Here is a 19,924-nt window from a genome sequence, read left to right as displayed (position 1 = left end):
TTCATTACTTAAAATGGGGTCCTTTCAGAAAGTGACACACTTTCAGGAAAGAGTGGACTGAGGGTTCCTTAGAATCTGTGCATTCTGGATGTGCTTTTACTTCTTTGCCTTCCTAAAACCTGCTTGTAATTCTATCATGCTACATTCTAAAAAACAGAGCATATTTTAAATATTGTGGTTCATTTGTGTAGCCTTATTATATGATTTTGTTTGACTGGTACCTCCTCTAGTCTTTATATTTTCTGAGAATTATATGCAAAGTTATAGAATATAAAAATGTGTGTTTTATTGCATAGTTTTAGTTAGAATTTGCATTATAGATTTATAAGAATGGGTAATTTCATTCTTACTAATTGTAAAGACAAATATGAGAACATTTTATTTTTCTATTTAATTCTGTTAGCAAAACAAATCAGTTTGAATGCTTTCTTACTAAAGCATATTCATGATGGATTTGAAAGATTTCAAAGCTATGTGTGAGCTATGATTTGAATATGGTTCATGCCCTCTGAAAGTCATGTTAGAGTGTTTTTCCCATTTTGAGTTGTTAAAGGTTAGAAACATAATTCAACTCTGTGTTATAGAGATGGGAGGGGGAGCTCTGAGGAGGGATGAAGTTTGATAAGGTCATGAGAGTGGAGTCCTACTGGATACTGACATGATTAGAAGACAGAGACACAGGATGCAAACGTGTGCCCCTTTCCCCTTGTTATATGATGTTGAGTTAGCACAGGGTTTTGCCATCAAGGAAGCTATCCTGAGATGGAGCCCTCTGTTGTGTCCAAGAGTAATGGAGCAAAATAAATTTCTTTTTTCATCTAACTAACCCGGTCTCTGGTATTGTATTATTGGCAACATAAAATTCTCTAATGCACAACAAGGCTTCTTTCTCTTTTCTAGGGCAAACTTAAAGCAATATTCATTTGATAATTTTGATTGGTGGGTGTTCAGTATTTTTTATACCTTAGGAACTTGCTGTGTAAGTATAAAATCAGAGGTTTCTGTTTAAATAAATATATATTATTTTGCAAAATAACATAGTAGCTTACAGAGTCTTTCCAAACATGGAAAAATTGCTAAAACTCGAAGCACAAATGATATCCAGTAAATTGCGAGCATTATGCATATAGAGTCAAACTTCAGATGTTCACCTTAATAAAAGTGGGTTAATTAAGCCTAAACGTGTAATCTCGAAGAATGAAGAACTATAGTAAAACTAAATTTGAGATGGCATACTGCGAAAATAGTACTCTTCTTTTGTATAAGATTAAACTGTGCCTGTCACCTTTTAAATCATTGTGCATTGTAAATGCGGTATAATAAATGGTGGAATATATTGTTAGGAAGATCACAGTTAAGAATACGCTAGCATATCTGTCTATCTGCTTACTCTGGATATTCTCTACGGCTTTTATGGCACCGTGTGTGTGGTTTAGCTAGACTCTATCTCAGTGTGTTAGCTAACGTGGGGAGAGTGGAGATGGTAGAAACAGTACTTCTGAGTCTGAAGACTAACTAGGATTCTCTGACATCCGACTCTCTGGTCCATAGGAGGTGGCTTCGCACTGTGTCTTTCCATGGTGGAAAGGGAAGGAGGCTTTCTTGCATCTTAGTTATAAGGGCATCAGTCTCATTCTGCAGGCTGCCTTTTCAGGACCTAACCACCTCAGCAGTTCCTAGCAGGATCTCCACCACTTCTCAGCTCATCAAAGAAATTTGTGATCATTATAAACGTTTGTCTCAAAGAGAAATCTTCAGCTAAAAATTTGAAAAAAGAAATCCCCAGAGTATTCGTAAACCTTATATATACATTCTTCTACATGAATCTACATATGTTCTAGGCAAATTACTGAACTTAGGTACCAATAGAGCTTACTCAGTACTACTGACTCTTGTAATGCATCTTTGAGAAATATATTTAGCAATATAAGTTTAAGGTATTCTTTGAAGATAAAGTTTTAGTGTTCCATGTTTAACAAATTAGAATCATTTGATATGAAGCTAACGTTATTATGTTAATTATTTATGTCATATGTAGGAGTTTTTTTTAAAGAAATTTCTTTTTTTTTAAATTTATTTATTTATTAAAGATTTCTGTCTCTTCCACGCCACCGCCTCCCATTTCCCTCCCCCTCCCCCAATTAAGTCCCCCCCCCAGCCCGAAGAGCAATCAGGGTTCCCTGCCCTGTGGGAAGTCCAAGGAACCCCCACCTCCATCCAGGTCTAGTAAGTTGAGCACCCAAACTGCCTAGGCTCCCACAAAGCCAGTACGTGCAGTCTGTAATTTAGCCGTGGGACCAGGTGCATGAGGTGACTTTTTGGATCCCATTTGCTATGGTGGGATGCCTTGCTCAGCCTTAAAGCAGCAGGGAGGGGCTGGGTCTTGCCTTTCCTCAACTTAATCTGCCAGGCTTTGGTGACTCTTCATGGGAGGCTTTACCCTTTCTGAGGACTGGATGGGGGGTGGCTCGAGGGGGGGAAAGCTCGGGGTGAGGATCAGGATGAGGGATATGAAGGGGAACTGTGGTTGGTATGCAAAATGGATAAAAAATTAAAAAAGATTTTATATTTTGTCAAAGTACAGTATGCTCACATATCTCATAGAGTGAAAAGTGTAATTTTAAAGAAAATATTCTAATAATTTTGTTTATCCTTTGAGGCTGTAGCAAAATAAAAAGAATAATAATAGATAAATCACAGAAAAGGGATGGTAGGAGCATAATTTCTGAGGAAGCAAGAGCAGCTGACAACAGCTGAGGATTTATGGGGAGGTAGGCACAGCAGTGTGCCAAGTGACAGCCTGTGAGATAATGAGAATGAAAACTTTGTATGCCTTTTCTTGGAGGAGGCTACAAGAAACTGTTCAAATACGAGTCCTGAGCTTGTGTTCATTTCAGCTAAGGAGAAAGGTATCTACTCACTCAGATGACATTTGTGTTGAATGAGATCGATAAAGAAAACATAACACGTTTTAACCAGGCAGGCTGAGCCTAGGGACAGCACCTGGAGCTGAGGGACTCAGCGTGGCCCACATGGCAGAGACTCCCAGATGGGGAGAAAGGCAACCACAGAAAAGCACCTGCCTCTCAGGCATACGTGCACATGGCTCTTCCACAATTTTCCAGACAAACAAATGAATAAGCAAGTAAGACAAATTTATATCACAGAAATAGAATTCAAGAAAAGGTCAGCAGACACAAAAATTAGACATATCCAAATTGTTTTGAGAAAGGACTATAATCTAAAAAGAATAAAAATTTACTAAGGGAAGTCAGAATAAAGAAAAGAAATAATTTGTGCTTTTAAAAGACAAATTCAAGTTTTAACAAGAATAGCTCTAGACATTTAAGCAAATTTAAAAGATAGATTAAGTATACATCCTATTATATACAACAAGGAAAATTATTGAAGTAAGAGAAACCTGCTTTAGAAATCCATTAAAAGTAAAATTCATGACGATAACTGGTGTACACACCTATAATCCTTATATAGGGAGGCAGAGACTGGAGGACCAGAAGTTCATGGTCACACTTTGCTATGTGGTGAATTAGCAGGTTTCATCTCAAGTCTGAGTAGGGCAGAGGTTAAGAGTTTATTCTGAAACCAAGTATGATTCACCACAGTCTGAAAACACAGATTTAGGTTACCTCAAATCACACATTCTTAAATAGTAACAGTTTGACATTTTTTTTTAGTAACAGAACAAAGAAAGTTGTAAATCAGATCACTTTTCAAACACGTTGCTTGAAACATTGTTAGTCAGCTTTGCATTACTACACCGAAGTACCTGCACCTGTGGCAACTAGGATAATAATAATAATAATAAATAATAATAATAATAATAATTAATCCGTCATTCACTCCCCATTGACAGAGCATGGTATTAGAGGTAGTGCACACGCTGCTCAAGCATCTCTTGCTAAACCTAGGAGAGCCAGTGAAAGAGCCTAGTCCTTACAGTTCCTATTGAGGAAAGCCTCCATGGCCTCAGTACCTGCAATAGGTCTCATATGTTAAAGGAACAGAACATATTCTGATACTATGCTCTTGGAGCAAACCCTGTGTTGCCAAAAATTTCAGCTCTCATCTCATAGGGGATAAGAGATAGTTTATTCTGAAGCCAAGCATGACCGTGGTCTGAGAACACAGATTTGGATTACTTCACATTCCATGTCATAACATGTTGACAAAGGTTTTTTTTCAGTAACATACAAGGACGGTCATACATGACTTGTTTCAAATATATCGGTGAAAACATTAATTAGATGGGTAATAACAAATCAAGGGAACTGTCAGCTATAGGCAGTAAATGCTGTCTGATGATATTTTTAGCATTTTAGTTGATTGAGATTAGGGTTATGTTAAGTAAATAAACTCCAAATGGTTTTATTTGTTAGTCCCATGAGGTTAGGTTAAACACAGAAGTTGGCAAAGGACGGCTATTTGGAGAAGTAAAGACAGACCAGTATGAATTCTAAGTAGACTTTGGATCTGTAACATTCTAACTTTACAATTTTTAAAGTTTTACTCATTTATTCATCCTTGCGGGAGTTTTGGTGGAAAGTGTTACTTTTTGACAGAAATGCTTACTTGCTTACTCATCTAATATGGAATCTTGGGTAGAGTTACTCTTGCCTGCTTTGTTCAGAGTATTAAGAATGTACTCAACGTTTTACTGACTGGGTTGGTTCATCCCAGGGCTGGTTGGTTTCTTCTTTCCATATGACCCTGTATGTCACACAAGAAGTGTGACATAGGACACTTCAGTGTGGAGCATCTTAATTATCTACTACCTTTGCTTGCACAGCTGACACACGTCTTTAGGAAATCTAGGAAACACTTTGGTAATGACCATCACTAACTCTCAACTCCCTTCCTATAATCCCTACAGGTTCTTGAGAATAACCTCAGATGCCTCTGAAACTCTCCTAATGCCCGTGATTAGGCCATTTTCCCCATGACATTTAGTTTTAAATAGAGAGAAAATTAAGTAGTTCCCTGTGCAGCACTTCACCGTAAAACTCTTGACATTTTTTTTTCTTTGATAATAAACACTGTCCTAGACTTAAGGAGCACAGGTTGTAAGAGGTTTTGCTATTATACAGGTTGGGCTGAAATCTGACTTTGACAGAACGGCAGAGATTCTTTAATAGGATGTGTAACACAGCGCCTTTGGGATTTCAAGCAAAGTCAATCCTAAGAGCTGTATTCTTCTTTAATTTGCATCTTAAGCGCTTATCATGGTCAAAAGCAATGGATCCAGAAGAGACTATAAAAATTTCTTCATTTCTTTAATCAGGGCAAGATTTCAAGGTCATGTGATGTATTATTTTAAAACTCTTAAAACATCATTTTTTATACTATATCAGGCACATCTGAATGCAGCTCAGATATTAAGTAGGGTAATAACTCTTTCCCACAGAGTACATGTGAGATGCTCAATGAGGTAGAACCGCAGTGTGCTGGAGAAAATATATAGCGGCGGTAGTTTGAATGGGTAGTTCTAATTTGCATGATAATGTCTGCCTTGGATCTATTCTGCAAAGAGACAAAGACTTTCTACTTCCTCTTCATTTCTCATGGTTTTCTTTAATAATAAAGTGTGAGAGGAAAATACTGACGAATGTTCTGACTACACCATGTTTTCACCTGAAAATAAGAGCTGGATAGAGGAAAATACCAAAGAGGACTACAAGAAGAGGCTTGGCTTGGACATGGGAAGCGTGAGAACATAATGTAACTTAAGGTATCAACAGGCTAGTTAATATGAAGGGAGATTGACAAGCATGCGGGGTAGTAATCAGCTAGTGAAAGCTCAGTGCAGTGAGACCAGCAAGGCCAGTTTTAGACAACCTGTTTAGGATCAAGCTCTTTTGCCTTTTGCCCTACAGTCAGTTTCTGCTAAGTAGTGTGGGCATTTGACCCAAAATGGAACATATTTATGAAGAAGCATCTTCAGTTTATCTACAGTAAGAAGGAATGGTTTAATTTCAAACTTGTGTGAAAGTAAATTAGAATAAGGAAATTTAAATGCATAAAATAAAGTCTTACAAAATCAGAATAGTTTCTTCTGTCCACCGTCACAGTTAAGTGAGTGATCATCCAAGAGCGAGGTTTACTGGTAGAATACTGACATGTGCCACCTTGTCTTGGACCCATGTTGACATGTCATTACTCAGTCATTTTGTTTTAACACGTAGCATATCTTAAACCAATAATGTCAAACTTAAACCACCTTTGAAAAATCACCAAGTTTTTTTATTGTAAAGATAAAACCCATTACAGTTGCTTTAGTAAGGTACGTAACAAGATAAATAAAGCTTATTTTTAAGACTGTCAACTGAAAATCCTTTAAAAGTAGATATACAGAGTTAATTTCAGTACTGCCAACCAAATTCAGGCCTTGTGTGTTCAAGGCAAGGAATTTGCTGCTCCATCATTAGAATTAATTTCATTTGAGGCCAAATAGATTATATTTTAATGATCCAATTATGGTTGAAATCAAAGAAAAGCCTGAGGACCTCTTCTGAGAAACAGTTAATGAGTCATTGTCTTTTGTTTTGTATAAAACTACTTAAAGTTAGACTTTACTATATATAATATGAAGCTCCAGTATGTCCCAAGATTATTCAGATTTAAAATTTTCTTTCTTAATTTAGTTTAATACAAAATTTCATTTTGTTTAACAGTTGTCTATGAGGGCTTCAAATTACAATTTGAACCATATCTAGTTGTGTGTAACTTAGTAAGTTTCTACATGACAGCACATATATGTATTTCTATCAACACATATGTATATGTCTATACGGTTATTTAAACATCCATTGTCTATGCATTATCTACCTACCTATCTATCGATTGATCTGTCTGTCTGTCTGTCTACCACCACCACCATCATCATCATCTTTCTATCAATGAAACAAAACCATTTATGGTCAGTTTGATTCATTTGTGCTTTATTATTTTAATTTGTTAAAATTTTCCATGGGGAAAATATGCAATAAGCTCAGTCATTTATTTATAATATAAGGCTGCTAGAAGCCTGTGGATTTGGATGGCATTATGACTGCAGAGATGTGTAGCTTCTAAGCAATGCCCTTAAGAGGCATTTTGATATTTCCTTTGGGTTTTTAGAGAATAAATGGATACTAGTTGGTCATATTGGTGCATTTGGGTAATGGGGTTCTAAAATCAGAAGAGGTGGGTCCACTAGACCCACTTTGTAGGATGGATATATGCACTCTCCTTACTGACTATCATTTCCCTCATGTGTGGAAGTAAGGATTGCATGTCATTTCTGATAACTGATATCATGTTCTGTGTTGAACAATGTTAGTCTTGATTAAATGTTCATATTTTCCTAATCCACTATTTCATTTTAATTTAATGTTATGAAGTAATCTAGCTACACATATCTATCCGTCCGTCCATCCATCCATCCCTATCTATCTATCTATCTATCTATCTATCTATCTATCTATCTAATCTATCATCTATCTATCTATCTATCTATCTATCTATCTATCTATCTATCTACCTATCTATCTATCATCTATCTATCTAACCATTTATTATCTATCTATCTATCTATCTATCATCTATCTATCTGTCATCACTTATTTATTTACGACTATCATTGATGTTTCTGGGTACATGTGCCATGGTACGCATGTGGAGGTCAAAAGACAGCTCTGTGGAGTCATTTTTCTCCTTCTGTCCTTGTGTGTTTCAGGAACCACACTTAGGTTGTCAGTTTTGTGAATTAATTGCTTTCACTTCTATGCCATTTTTCTACCCCTGTAAAATTTGTTATTTGTTTTGAGAAACCAAACATTTATCACATCACATGCTTTTAATAACACAATATTTTCACGAATTTTATTTGCTAGAGTTCACAAATCTTTGTAAACATATTAAGAGTAGTCAACAAAAATGCTTTTCCTTAGTACAAACTTAAATGTCTATGCATTTACCATACAGTCTGTCTTTAAAACAGCAATGAATATTATAACCCAAATTTAGCTTCCTTCTTCTTTTCAGTTTCTAATAAAGCTGTTTATTGAAAGGTAGAATCGGTTAGAATTGGGACAGTTTTGTTCAACTTAATGATTAAGCTGTCCTGGGAGTGATTATTCCTGTTTTGAAAGTGGAATTAAAAAAATGATCATATTTTTTTTACTCAAAATTAAAATTCTCTTCTACTCTCACATGCTGAGAAGAAGAAATACTGAATGGTATATATTTTTTTTAAGCCCAGAACACTACAAATAAAAGTCCGGACAATTATCATGGGAAATAACATGGAATTCAGAACCAAGAAAAGATCTGTCACCATGGGCTCAAGCAAATCCCTGCCCTATTTGGACGCGGTCCCAAAGCCATACCCTTCTGATGTGTCTTGTTTTGCCATTTACCTAAATCCACAGGTAGTATAAAAGAAAACCCCCTTTCCAAAGTGTTCTTTAATAAGAATTACATTTTTCTTTTCCAAGGTTTTTTTTTTTTTTCATAAGCATTATCATGTGAAGAAAAGTAGAGTAATAGAACGGAAGCATGAGTCAAATGTGATTGGGTTTAGCTTGGGTCCTGCACACAGCCTTGAAAAGTAGCTAACTTTCTTAACTGGAGCATTTGATCACCTAGAAATGTCTTCTTTATATATAACTTATGTGTAAGAAGTAATATCAAAATATCCCAAAGTTATTTCTAGGATGAAATACCGTGCAGTATCACTGACGTATGTCTAGTAGGACAGATATGGTCTACTTCCCTTTCTGTTTGTTCTTGTTGCTTATCCCAGGTAAGGCAGAGATTCTTCGCTATCTAAGTAGCTTTTGCTTTTGATGATTTTGGGTAGCCTGAATGTCTGAAGCAGGTGAGATGCTGCGGAACGCATATCTTTTTTATGAAACTTCACTGCCTAAATGGTGAATGCATTTTGCTTCATAAGACTGGGTTCTTTGAAGAATGTTCGAGCACTTTTTAGACGGGCACTAAATTGTAGTCCCGCATAGAGATCAGCATGTCCCTGTGAAATTAAGTTTGGCAGAAAGATGAGAATGGTACAACAAGAGCTTGCCTAACGTATTCAAAGAATGTTTTGTTTATTTTTATTTTTATTTTAAATGTGTCAAGGAAGAAAACCTGTTTGCCCTGGGTAGGGAGGCCTTCAAAGGAACCTCCTATGGAAAGCCTTGTTTTGTGTGCAGAAAGAAAAAAAAAAACCTGTTATTCGTGCAGCAACTCACTTCTTAGTTGGATTCATCGTCAACCTAAACAAATGTTTTCAATGGAGTGAAGAATATTAAGCCTCTTAATGGATTTTAAATTAATTACTAATCACTATTCATTTATTTATTCAAATATATTTACTGAACATATACCCTGTGTTAACTTCTCCTCTAATTCACATAAATAAATAAAATTCCTGTCTCTGAGTTAATTTTTCATTTAAATACAGATGAAAAACTAAGCCAATTATTACACAGAGTATCATACATTGACAAGGGTTGTGATTTCAAGTTATTCTATTGCAATAAAATTTTCACTTATAATTTTTCCTAAAATGTCCTTTTTACCATCCTAAATTTCTTTAACTTCTTTTTTTTCATTTTTTTTATTGCGAAAAGGAGAAAAAAAAAACAAGTTTCCACCTCCTCCCAGCCTCCCATTTCCCTCCCCTCCTCCCACCCTTCTCCCCCTTTTCCCCCCCTTCTCCCCCTCCCCCCACTCCTTTCCAGCTCCCTCTCCAGTCCAAAGAGCAGTCAGGGTTTCCTGCCCTGTGGTAAGTCCTAGGTCCTCCCCCCTCCGTCCATATCTAGGAAGGTGAACATCCAAACTGGCTAGGCTCCCACAAAGCCAGCACATTAAGTAGGATCAAAACCCCGTGCCATTGTCCTTGGCTTCTCATCAGCCCTCATTGTTCGCCATGTTCAGAGTCAGGTTTTATCCCATGCTTTTTCAGTCACTGTCCAGCTGGCTTTGGTGAGCTCCCAATAGATCAGCCCCACTGTCTCAGTGGGTGGGTGCATCCCTTGTGGTCCCGACTTCTTTGCTCATGTTCTCCCTCCTTCTGCTCCTCATTGGGACCTTGGGAGCTCAGTCCAGTGCTCCAGTGTGGGTCTCTGTCTCTATCTCCATCCATCACCAGATGAAGGTTCTATGATGATATGCAAGATATTCGTCAGTATTGCTCTAGGATAGGGCCATTTCAGGTTCCCTATCCTCAGTTGCCCAAGGAACTAACTTCTAGAACCATTTAACCTTCTATTTGGATTAAACATATCTGTAAATTCATCTTTGAATTTTCTTTCTTCTTCAGACACATTCTTTCCCATCTTATAAATGGATTATGTGATCTATAAATACCAAGTACATGGTTATTATTTCTTTCCAGTATGTACTTGGTGAATTCCAGTTTCCTGTGTCCTGAAACCTGTTTGTTACTCCCTTATATATATTGGGCTAGAGATTATAAAGCATTTTGGGATAAATTATAAAAAGAGATAATCACAAGTTCTTTCAACTATATACTTGCACACATCTATGAGTCCACTCAGAAGTGATGAGTCAGCATAGATAATTAGACCAATGGCTCATCTTAAGTTATACACTGAGACTCACAGGGGCAAGCCCTCTGACTCAGGGAATTCTAGAATCCAGTAAGGGAAAAGGTCTTAGTGATCCAGTAGTCTTCCCTCCTGCTTTAGAGTAGAGCAAAGATTTGGCCAAGATGAAGTTCCTAGGAACACTATCGATACTAACAATCCACTTTTACTTTTACTGGAATGGAATGAGAACCTGTCTGGAACAAGCACAAGTTCAAGGAGTTACAGAAAATGTCAGCAGAGGTCACCAAGGCTGGTGTGACATTGTCAGAGACCAAATGCAGGCACTGATGCTAGCTCCTTGAAACTTAACCTTTTTTCCCAAGGCAGTGTTAAGAGGTGCATTGATGGAGTGATGTGGGATTCCCCTGTGTATGTTGTGAATACCATTGGTTAATAAAGAATCTGCTTTGGCCTGTGATTGGGTTAAATAAAGCTAGGGAGGTAAAACTATACTGAATGCTGAGAGAAAGAAGCTGGAGTCAAGAGATGCCATAAAGCTGCTACTGGGAACAGACATGCCAGAAACTAGCAATTAAGCCACAGCCACGTGGCAATGCACAGATTAATAGAAATGGGTTAGATTAAGATGTAAGAGAAGAGTTAGCCAATAAGAAGCTAGCCCTAATGGGCCAACAGTGATTTAATTAATACAGATTCTGTGTGGTAATTTTGGGGCTCAGCAGTGGGAACAAACAAGCAACCCCCTACAAGAATGGAGAGAGAATCATCTGAAACCACCATAGCTAGGCCTGAAAACCACTTTTCCTGACTGCCTTATTTGATGAGATTATCAATTTTCCATCATTTGTCAGCTTTTCTCCAATCGTAGATATAACAGAACAATTCCTTCAATGTCTTAAATTATATTTTGTTTTTCCTATTCTTTAGAAGACCCATTTTATTTGTTTTGCACAATTATAAAAATGAAGTTCTGGAGAAGTATAAATAAATCCAAATCATACGATTTTGAATTTTGAAAAAGTAACAGACCTAGATGTTACCACCATAAAAACATGGCCTGTTGTGTCATATTATGCAAGGAAATATTTTCTCCTGCTTTTTTGGGTATTTTTCCCATTTTAGATTATTTGACAATTACTATGTTTTATAATTAATTTTAGAAAATTTCCTCCTTCATACCCGTGCTGGCTAGTTTCATGTCAATGTGATGTATGCTAGAGTCATCTGAGATGTGGAAATCCAAACTGAGACAATTACCTGCATAAAAAGCAGCTGTAGGGCATTTTATCAATTAGTGATGGATGGGGAGGGCTCAGGCTACTGTGAGTGGCGACTTCTCTAGGCTGGTGGTCCTTGATTCTGTAAGAAAGCAGACTGAGCAAGGCATAGGGAGCAATCCAGTAAGCAACACCCCTCCATGGCCTAGGCACCATGTCCTGTCTCCAGTTCCCTATTTTGTTTGAGTTCCTGTCTTCACTTTTCTCAATGGACTATGATATGGCAATCAAGTAAATCCTTTCCTCTTAAAGTTGCCTTTGTCACGATTTATCATGACAGCAATAGAAACCCTTACTCTACGCCTCCCCTTGACACCATTATTTTCAACAAGTCATCATCATTTTGTGTATAACCCACTATGCTTAATTGGAGCATAGGTGCTAAGTTATTCAGTCAGAGAAAGACTATATCTGTGGCTATACCACAAAAGTAAGTGACATTATAATAGCCTCTTCCATGATGAAATGTTGATAGGCCAAACATTATCTTTCACAGATAGCTATGAATACAAAGAGTTTTTGAGTGCAATGGCCATGTTCCTTCTTAAAGACACCGTTGTGTTATATATCCATCCTTCATTCTTATAAGTTTCCCACTTTGTCTTTTGCTATGTTCCTTGAGCACAGTTATGTTTTTTTTTTATTTTTTTTATTTTATTTTATTTTATTTATTTTTTTTTTGTTTTTCGAGACAGGGTTTCTCTGTGGCTTTGGAGCCTGTCCTGGAACTAGCTCTGTAGACCAGGCTGGTCTCGAACTCACAGAGATCCGCCTGCCTCTGCCTCCCAAGTGCTGGGATTAAAGGCATGCGCCACCATCGCCCGGCCCCACAGTTACGTTTTGAAATGCCTGTATCGTTCTAAGAAGATGCAATTCCACAGCCCATCTTCCTATCTTCTGAGTATTTCTACCCCTTCTTCTACAATGTTCTCTAAGCCTTAGATCGGGGATATTGCACCTTCCCATTTGGCAAAACATGCAATCATCACTTAGTCTCATATTTTTTTTTGCATATTTTGGGATTTTGAATTAAGTGCTATCTGCTGTCACTGGAAACTCCTCTGATAAAGACAATACCTTTATTGTAAGAAATATATTCTACATTGTTGATCTAGAATTATTCTCTTTTTGTGCCCATGGGTTCAGACTTTTCTGATTTGTATCCCCGTGATTTATCTCCTTTTTTTGTCTCTTTGTTCTAGCTAGGTCCTCTAGAACTATGTTGAGTAGATATGAAAAGAGTGAACAGCCTTGTCTTGTTCCTGATTTCAGTAATATCACTGTGAGTTTCTGTCCATTTAGTTTGATGTTGACTCTTGGCTTGCTATATTTGGCTGGAGAGATGGTTCAGTGGTTTAAAGCATTGCCTGTTCATCCAGAGGTCCCGAGTTCAATTCCCAGCAACCATATGGTAGCTCAAACCATCTATAATGAGATCTGATGCTCTCTTCTTGTCTATAGACATAAATACAGACAGAGCACTGTATACATACTAAATAAATAAAATCTTAAAAGTTAAACATCTTTATTCTTAAAGAGGAGTTAGAGTTAAAATTTATAAGCATATTTATAATTGCATTACCTACATTTAGAGTATCAGTCATAATTTATTTACCTTTCTAGTCTAGCCTTGTATTGAATTTTCCCAGAGAATTTTTTTTATCAAATCCTACCTTTTTTTATTCTATATTTTATGAGACTGATTTAAAAACGTACTGGTGTTATTTATGAAAAGAAGGTAGTGTTCAAGAGAGGTGTCTATCTATTTATTACATAGTCACACACCAGAGAGCTCCTATTCAATGTGTAAGGATTTCTTAATGGTATTGAATTTTTTGATATATTTCTTTATTATATAAAGTATTTTATTTGATTTTCAAAATTCTAATTTTGACAGGTAAACAATAAGGATGTTTAAGTCCTGGTCAGCTGTCTTCATTCTTGGAGTCATCTTCCTGGAGTCCGAAGGAAGGCCAACAAAAGAATCAGGATATGGCATTAAATCCTACCAACCTCTTATGAGATTACGACACAAGGTATGGTTGAGTTGTCAATCTTATTTATTATTCCTTCAGAGCCATTGATTTCAAAATATGCTTTCAATAATTTTCATTTTCTAAAACAATTCAGTTTTAAAAGTGGGAAATATCAGCAACTGAAAAATTACAATTTGGCTAATAAAATGTCAGATTTTAAATAGATGTAGTGTGGTTATAAAACTTACTGCAGCAGGTAGGAGCAGAAGTGAGAGATTAATGGTTAAGAGCACATATGGTTGTTTTGAAGGAGCTGTGTTTGGTTCCTGGTTTATCTGGCAACTCTCAACCATTTTCATTCCAGCTCCAGGATTTCTAGCATCCTTGCCTGGATTCTAAGGCAATTGCACACACGTGTGCATAAAACGACGAGGTCACACACATGTGCACATCACTAAAAATAAAGCTATTCATTAAAAACATAATATATCAAATAATGATTTATATACCTGTTGGGAGCAGTGAGACCTCAGATCCTGAATTTCTTGTACTCCCCTGATCTGAGTGCGTACAGCTTCTCTGAGCACGAGACCTTCAGGAGTTCCTGATGGCAGGAGAGTGGTTTTTGGTGGGTTTGGCTGGGGCGTGGCTATCTCTATATAATCTGCCCCTGAACACAATAAAGGGGGCATTCTTGAGGAATTCAAGGATGGCCTGTGTAGCCGTGTCTCTGTCTGTGTGTGTTTGTGTATTTTAACCTCCAGCCCCTTGCCCGAAGCTCGGGAACTGTGTGCCAGCACACAGAGCGCAGACACGGGGGCAGTGTGCACGGCATATACCAAGAGTTATGACTGAGTCAGTGAGTTAACTTCTATTATTTTCTTATGTATCTTAGAGGGCTTTAAGGTGAAAACAAAGTATTTCTTTAAATCTCTACAAAGATATATATTCACACAGACATATGCACATATGTTTGCAAAATTAAGCTTGAGTAGAAATTGTTGAATTTTTTCATGTAATCAAAAATCATTAAATTTTAGATTCCTTAACATAAAAAGAATTTTTTGGGGGGGCACATACTTTCTCATGTTCAACTTTTTCAAGTTCAAAACAGGCAAGTTTATCTTATGATATCACATATCTAGTAAATAATATTTTGTGTTGTTTCTTTGCTTTAAAATATATGTATTGAGGTCAGAAACTATATCCATGCCTTTCCTGGTACTGTGTGCACATTAGACCCTGTTGTATTAAACCTTTGGCAGAGAATTGATGGGTAAATTATGGCTTAATTATATCTCATTGTTTTTCTGAAAAATACAAGACCACAGATTGGGCATCAGTATGAACATTTATGAGAATGTTTTTAGTTAAATTTACATGATAAAATATCAATATATTTATCTATGCAATTTAACCCATTTAAAAAAGACATGATTGAGTGAAATAAGTTGAGAACATACGTACTCCAAAATTATTATATCTTTGTTGTATTTATATTTCTAAATCAGTAGAAATGATATCTGATGTTGGCATTTAAAAAGCAGGACAGAAATATTGAAACACAGCACTTTTAAACAGCTTTGTTTGACTCTAAGATTAAGCTATATATAAAAGTCACCTAGTGAGAGTTTGTATGTGTGTAAACATGTATGTGCTACCTGTGTAGGTGTGTGTGCAGGCATGCACATGTGTGCATGTGTGAAAATGGGTATATAGAGAGAGACAGAGAGAGAGAGAGAGAGAGAGAGAGAGAGAAAGTAAACTGAAGAAGCGGTGGAAAGCAAGACAGTAGATATTGCTTCTTCATAGTGTCTGCTCCAGTGCCTGGCTCTAAGTTACATTCCTGGGCTCCCATTCTGAGTTCCCTCAGTGAGCAACTGTGACCATGACATCTAAGCCCAATAACAACCCAGCTGCTTTTGGCTACAGTGTTTATCGTAGTAGAGAAAGCAAACTAAGACAACCCACATATTCAGCACATTGTGGTACAAGCAAGAAGGATTAATTCGTCAGATCAGACTGAAATGCTCCAGATATGAACAAATACATACATATTTTATCATCTCCAGCTGTATGTATCAAAAATGTGATTAAAATTCATTTGTCTGTATCTCGCAGTAAAAAATGAGTAACAATAAACTTGCTATGCTAATTTTAGAAGTCTTAATTATCCTCTAGAAATCCACGTCTGCAGGAGAGCTGATTGTGTGTTTTACTGATGTGTTTATCCCACTGCATTTATGCAGTATCATCTGAGGCCATTCATTAGCACCCAGGAACTGTGAAATGCAGTCACTCCATCCAAAGCCCACAAAGTTCTGCTCTTATTTATTTTTTTTTAATTTTTTTTATTGAGAAAAGGAGAAAAAAAAACATAAACAAAAAACAAGTTTCCACCTCCTCCCAGCCTCCCATTTCCCTCCCCCTCCTCCCACCCTTCTCCCCCTCCTCCTACCCTTCTCCCCCTCCCCCCACTCCTCTCCCCCTCCCTCTCCAGTCCACAGAGCAGTCAGGGTTCCCTGCCCTGTGGTAAGTCCTAGGTCCTCCCCCCTCCGTCCATGTCTAGGAAGGTGAACAACCAAACTGGCTAGGCTCCCACAAAGCCAGCACAAACACCAAGGATAACCTTTGCTGGAGAGGCTGTGGAGGAACGGGTACCCTCATCCATTGCTGGTGGGAAAGCAATCTTGTGCAACCACTGTGGAAGTCAGTGTTTCGGTTTCTCAGGAAATTCGGGATCAACCTACCCCTGGACCCAGCAATACCACTCCTGGGAATATACCCAAGAGATGCCCTATCATATGACAAAAGCATTTGTTCAACTATGTTCATAGCAGTATTATTTGTAATAGCCAGAACCTGGAAACAACCTAGATGCCCTTCAATGGAAGAATGGATGAAGAAAGTATGGAATATATACACACTAGAGTACTACGCTGCGGTAAAAAACAATGACTTCGCGAATTTTGCATGCAAATGGATGGAAATAGAAAACACTATCCTGAGTGAGGTGTCCCAGACCCAAAAAGATGAACATGGGATGTACTCGCTCATAATTGGTTTCTAGCCATAAATAGGGGACATGGAGTCTACAATAGGTGAACCTAAAGAAGCTAAGTAAGAAGGTGAACCCAAGGAAAAACATATAGGTATCCTCTTGGCTAAGGGAAGTAGACCAAATTGCTCTTATTTATTATGTATATTCGTGGACTTAGACGTGGCACACTCTTTCACAAGCCATTTTCCTACACATGGTCATTTAATTGTGCTGTAGTCTGGGGAACAGGACTGCTCTTCCTCTTCATTTGAGTGACATTATTACAACTCAGAGAGGTGAACTGAAGTAACTTTCCTGAGAGCAAGAGAAAGCAGCAGTCATCATCACCAAGACAGGAAAATAAGAAGGTGGGATAGAGGACGGACAGATGCTCCCTAAAATGAGACACAATGATCGTAAAGCAACAAGACACTGGCCAGAGAGAATTGTTTGCTTTTTAGACCATTGACAGTGTTCCTCCGTAAGCAAAACAACTCAATTTTCATATTGTTTTCTGCTCCTGATGGTGGCTGTAGCCTGGCTTAGGGCAGCCTTCTAGCATGAACTCACTAGGAGAAATACAAATCACCTGGGTTACAGTTTTGTTATCAGAAATCTGCATCATAGGCAAAGTTCAATAATGATAGACTCTCATGTGCCTTGTAAAGAATTCCTTAACTAGCATGTTAAAGAAAAGAAAGTTGTTTTGGAGAAAACAGGGTAGTATTGTGGCAGTGAGTTGGGAACAGAGGCATGTGAAGCATCTTTGTCTGAATATTAGCTAATAACTGAAAAATCTCCCAGAATTCTCCTTTATCCTATAGCATGACACATGTCAATCATTGAACTTTACATTCCTTCCAAAATCTACGATGAGTAATATATCCTGCTCATTACTGTGTCATGGAACAAGGAATGGAGAACGCTCTTTATTACGTTTAATCATTGAATTTGGGATTTGTTTTTTTTTTTTTTGTTTTGTTTTCTTTTTCTTTTTTTTTTATTGCGAAAAGAAGAAAAAAAAACATAAACAAAAAACAAGTTTCCACCTCCTCCCAGCCTCCCATTTCCCTTCCCCTCCTCCCACCCTTCTCCCCCTCCTCCCACCCGTCTCCCCCTCCTCCCACCCTTCTCCCCCTCCCCCCACTCCTCTCCCCCTCCCTCTCCAGTCCACAGAGCAGTCCGGGTTCCCTGCCCTGTGTTAAGTCCTAGGTCCTCTCCGTCCATATCTAGGAAGGTGACCATCCAAACTGGCTAGGCTCCCACAAAGCCAGCACATTAAGTAGGATCAAAACCCCGTGCCATTATCCTTGGCGTCTCATCAGCCCTCATTGTTCGCCATGTTCAGAGAGTCCGGTTTTATCCCATGCTTTTTCGGTCACAGTCCAGCAGGCCTTGGTGAGCTCCCCGTAGATCAGCTCCTCTGTCTCAGTGGGTGGATGCACGCCTCGTGGTCCCGAATTCTTTGCTCATGTTCTCCCTCCTTCTGCTCCTCCTTGGGACCTTGGGAGCTCAGTCCAGTGCTCCTGTGTGGGTCACTGTCTCGATCTCTATCCATCACCAGATGAAGATTCTATGATGATATGCAAGATATTCGTCAGTATTGCTCTAGGATAGGGTCATCTCTCTGCGCTCCCAGCTTCTCTTCACAAATAAAGACAAAGCTAGAACTCCTTCCTACACCTACTACACAGAATTCCTTTGTGATACTTTTTTGTTGTTCTTTTTGGCTACTTGTTTCATTTTCATTTTTGACATTTTCTCATCTTCATATTTATCTTATCCCCCTGCACTCACCACCCATTAATTGCGTAGACATAATATCTCAGAACAAGTAGCCTCTTTTTGTCTAACTTGTAATATTTATGTACTGACATCTCCAAATATCAACAGGTACGTTACTTGTCTGACCAAAAATCTTCCTTGTGTCAGCACCTACCTTGCCTGCTTCTCCACCTCTAGTGCTGATCACACTGTCACTATATTGCCTGATGGAATTCTGCATGAGGACCATAGTATTCTTTGAGCATCCCTAATGGGAACACTGAAAGTCCTTTAAGTGTCTGTATCTCTCTTTGACAAGAGTGTCACTTCCAGCTAACCTGGCAAATTGAAGTTGATCTATAATTTCCCCCGAAGTCAAAGTGCTTCTCCATGAGGATCACTGTGTGAATGAAGAGAGGGTGGTGTGAAATGTAACGGTTCTTGAGAGCCTGGCTGGTCACAACGATACCATATAATTCAAAGAACTGATTTGTAAGAGATGATTTTTGTTCTGGTCTTTTGCCTTTGTACTAATACGGATAGATGCACCTAATGGAAACAAGCAGGAGAGATGTAGAGGGGAAAAGATAAACATAAAAGGAAACTCAAAATTCTAGTGCTTAAAGGCATGGACCTCTAAACAAACCAAGACCATTGTTTCCTAATAGGAAGACTGGGGGTAAGCCTTAGCAATCACTGTGATGCTAACAGGAGATTTCAAAGAGATTGTTAAAATGATAATTGATATTTTTTTTTCTGAAGTCAGGAAACAATTTGAACCACACCTTGGAAGAAAATCTGGGGTCAGGGCTTAGAGAAGTTAAAAAGTTACTGTGAAGAATTAGCTAACTAAATATTAAGGGGATTACTAGTTAAAATATATAGATAAATTTATTTGATGCATATCGAGAAGGGTGAATATTATTAAATCTTAAACTTGTTTCAGATAAATACCTTGCGTTTACAAAATAATGATTCTATTTTTTCCCTAAGGAAATAATTCCTAGTTTCAACTAATGCCTTCACGACTCAATCTCCTGTTTGTGCAAAATTGAGTCTGGGGTTATACAACCAAAGTACAATAGTAATTAAACAATTTTTATTGATAGAAAGAGTATATTTAAAAAATACCATGGGTTTTCATTAAATTCTCTTTTTACACACAGCAAGAAGACAGCCAGAGTTGTAGGCCAGCCTGTGGAGTAAAGCTATTTTCAGACCATCTTAAGCTACAGTGTGAAAACGTTTCTCAAATTCAAGAACAAGAAAATGTTTTCCTCCTTAATTTACGGGACT

General features: G+C 37.8%; 1 protein-coding gene across 1 annotated transcript in view; it reads left to right on the top strand.

Moving 5' to 3' along the window:
• Window positions 1-19,924, top strand: part of Fstl5 (follistatin like 5) — a 410,609-nt gene that overhangs the window by 31,179 nt on the left and 359,506 nt on the right. The window contains exon 2 of the mRNA XM_041659533.1: window positions 13,746-13,884. Coding sequence (XP_041515467.1) covers window positions 13,759-13,884 — 126 coding nt within the window. The 5' untranslated portion in view covers window positions 13,746-13,758. The remainder of the gene's footprint in view (window positions 1-13,745; window positions 13,885-19,924) is intronic.

This window comes from Microtus oregoni, unplaced genomic scaffold (genome assembly GCF_018167655.1).
Source record: "Microtus oregoni isolate MIOR12 unplaced genomic scaffold, Mior012 000010F_ref0000083, whole genome shotgun sequence".
NCBI classification, from domain to species: Eukaryota; Metazoa; Chordata; class Mammalia; order Rodentia; family Cricetidae; genus Microtus; species Microtus oregoni.
Note: the sequence above shows the minus strand (reverse complement) of the source record. Positions and strands in the feature narration are given on the sequence as shown.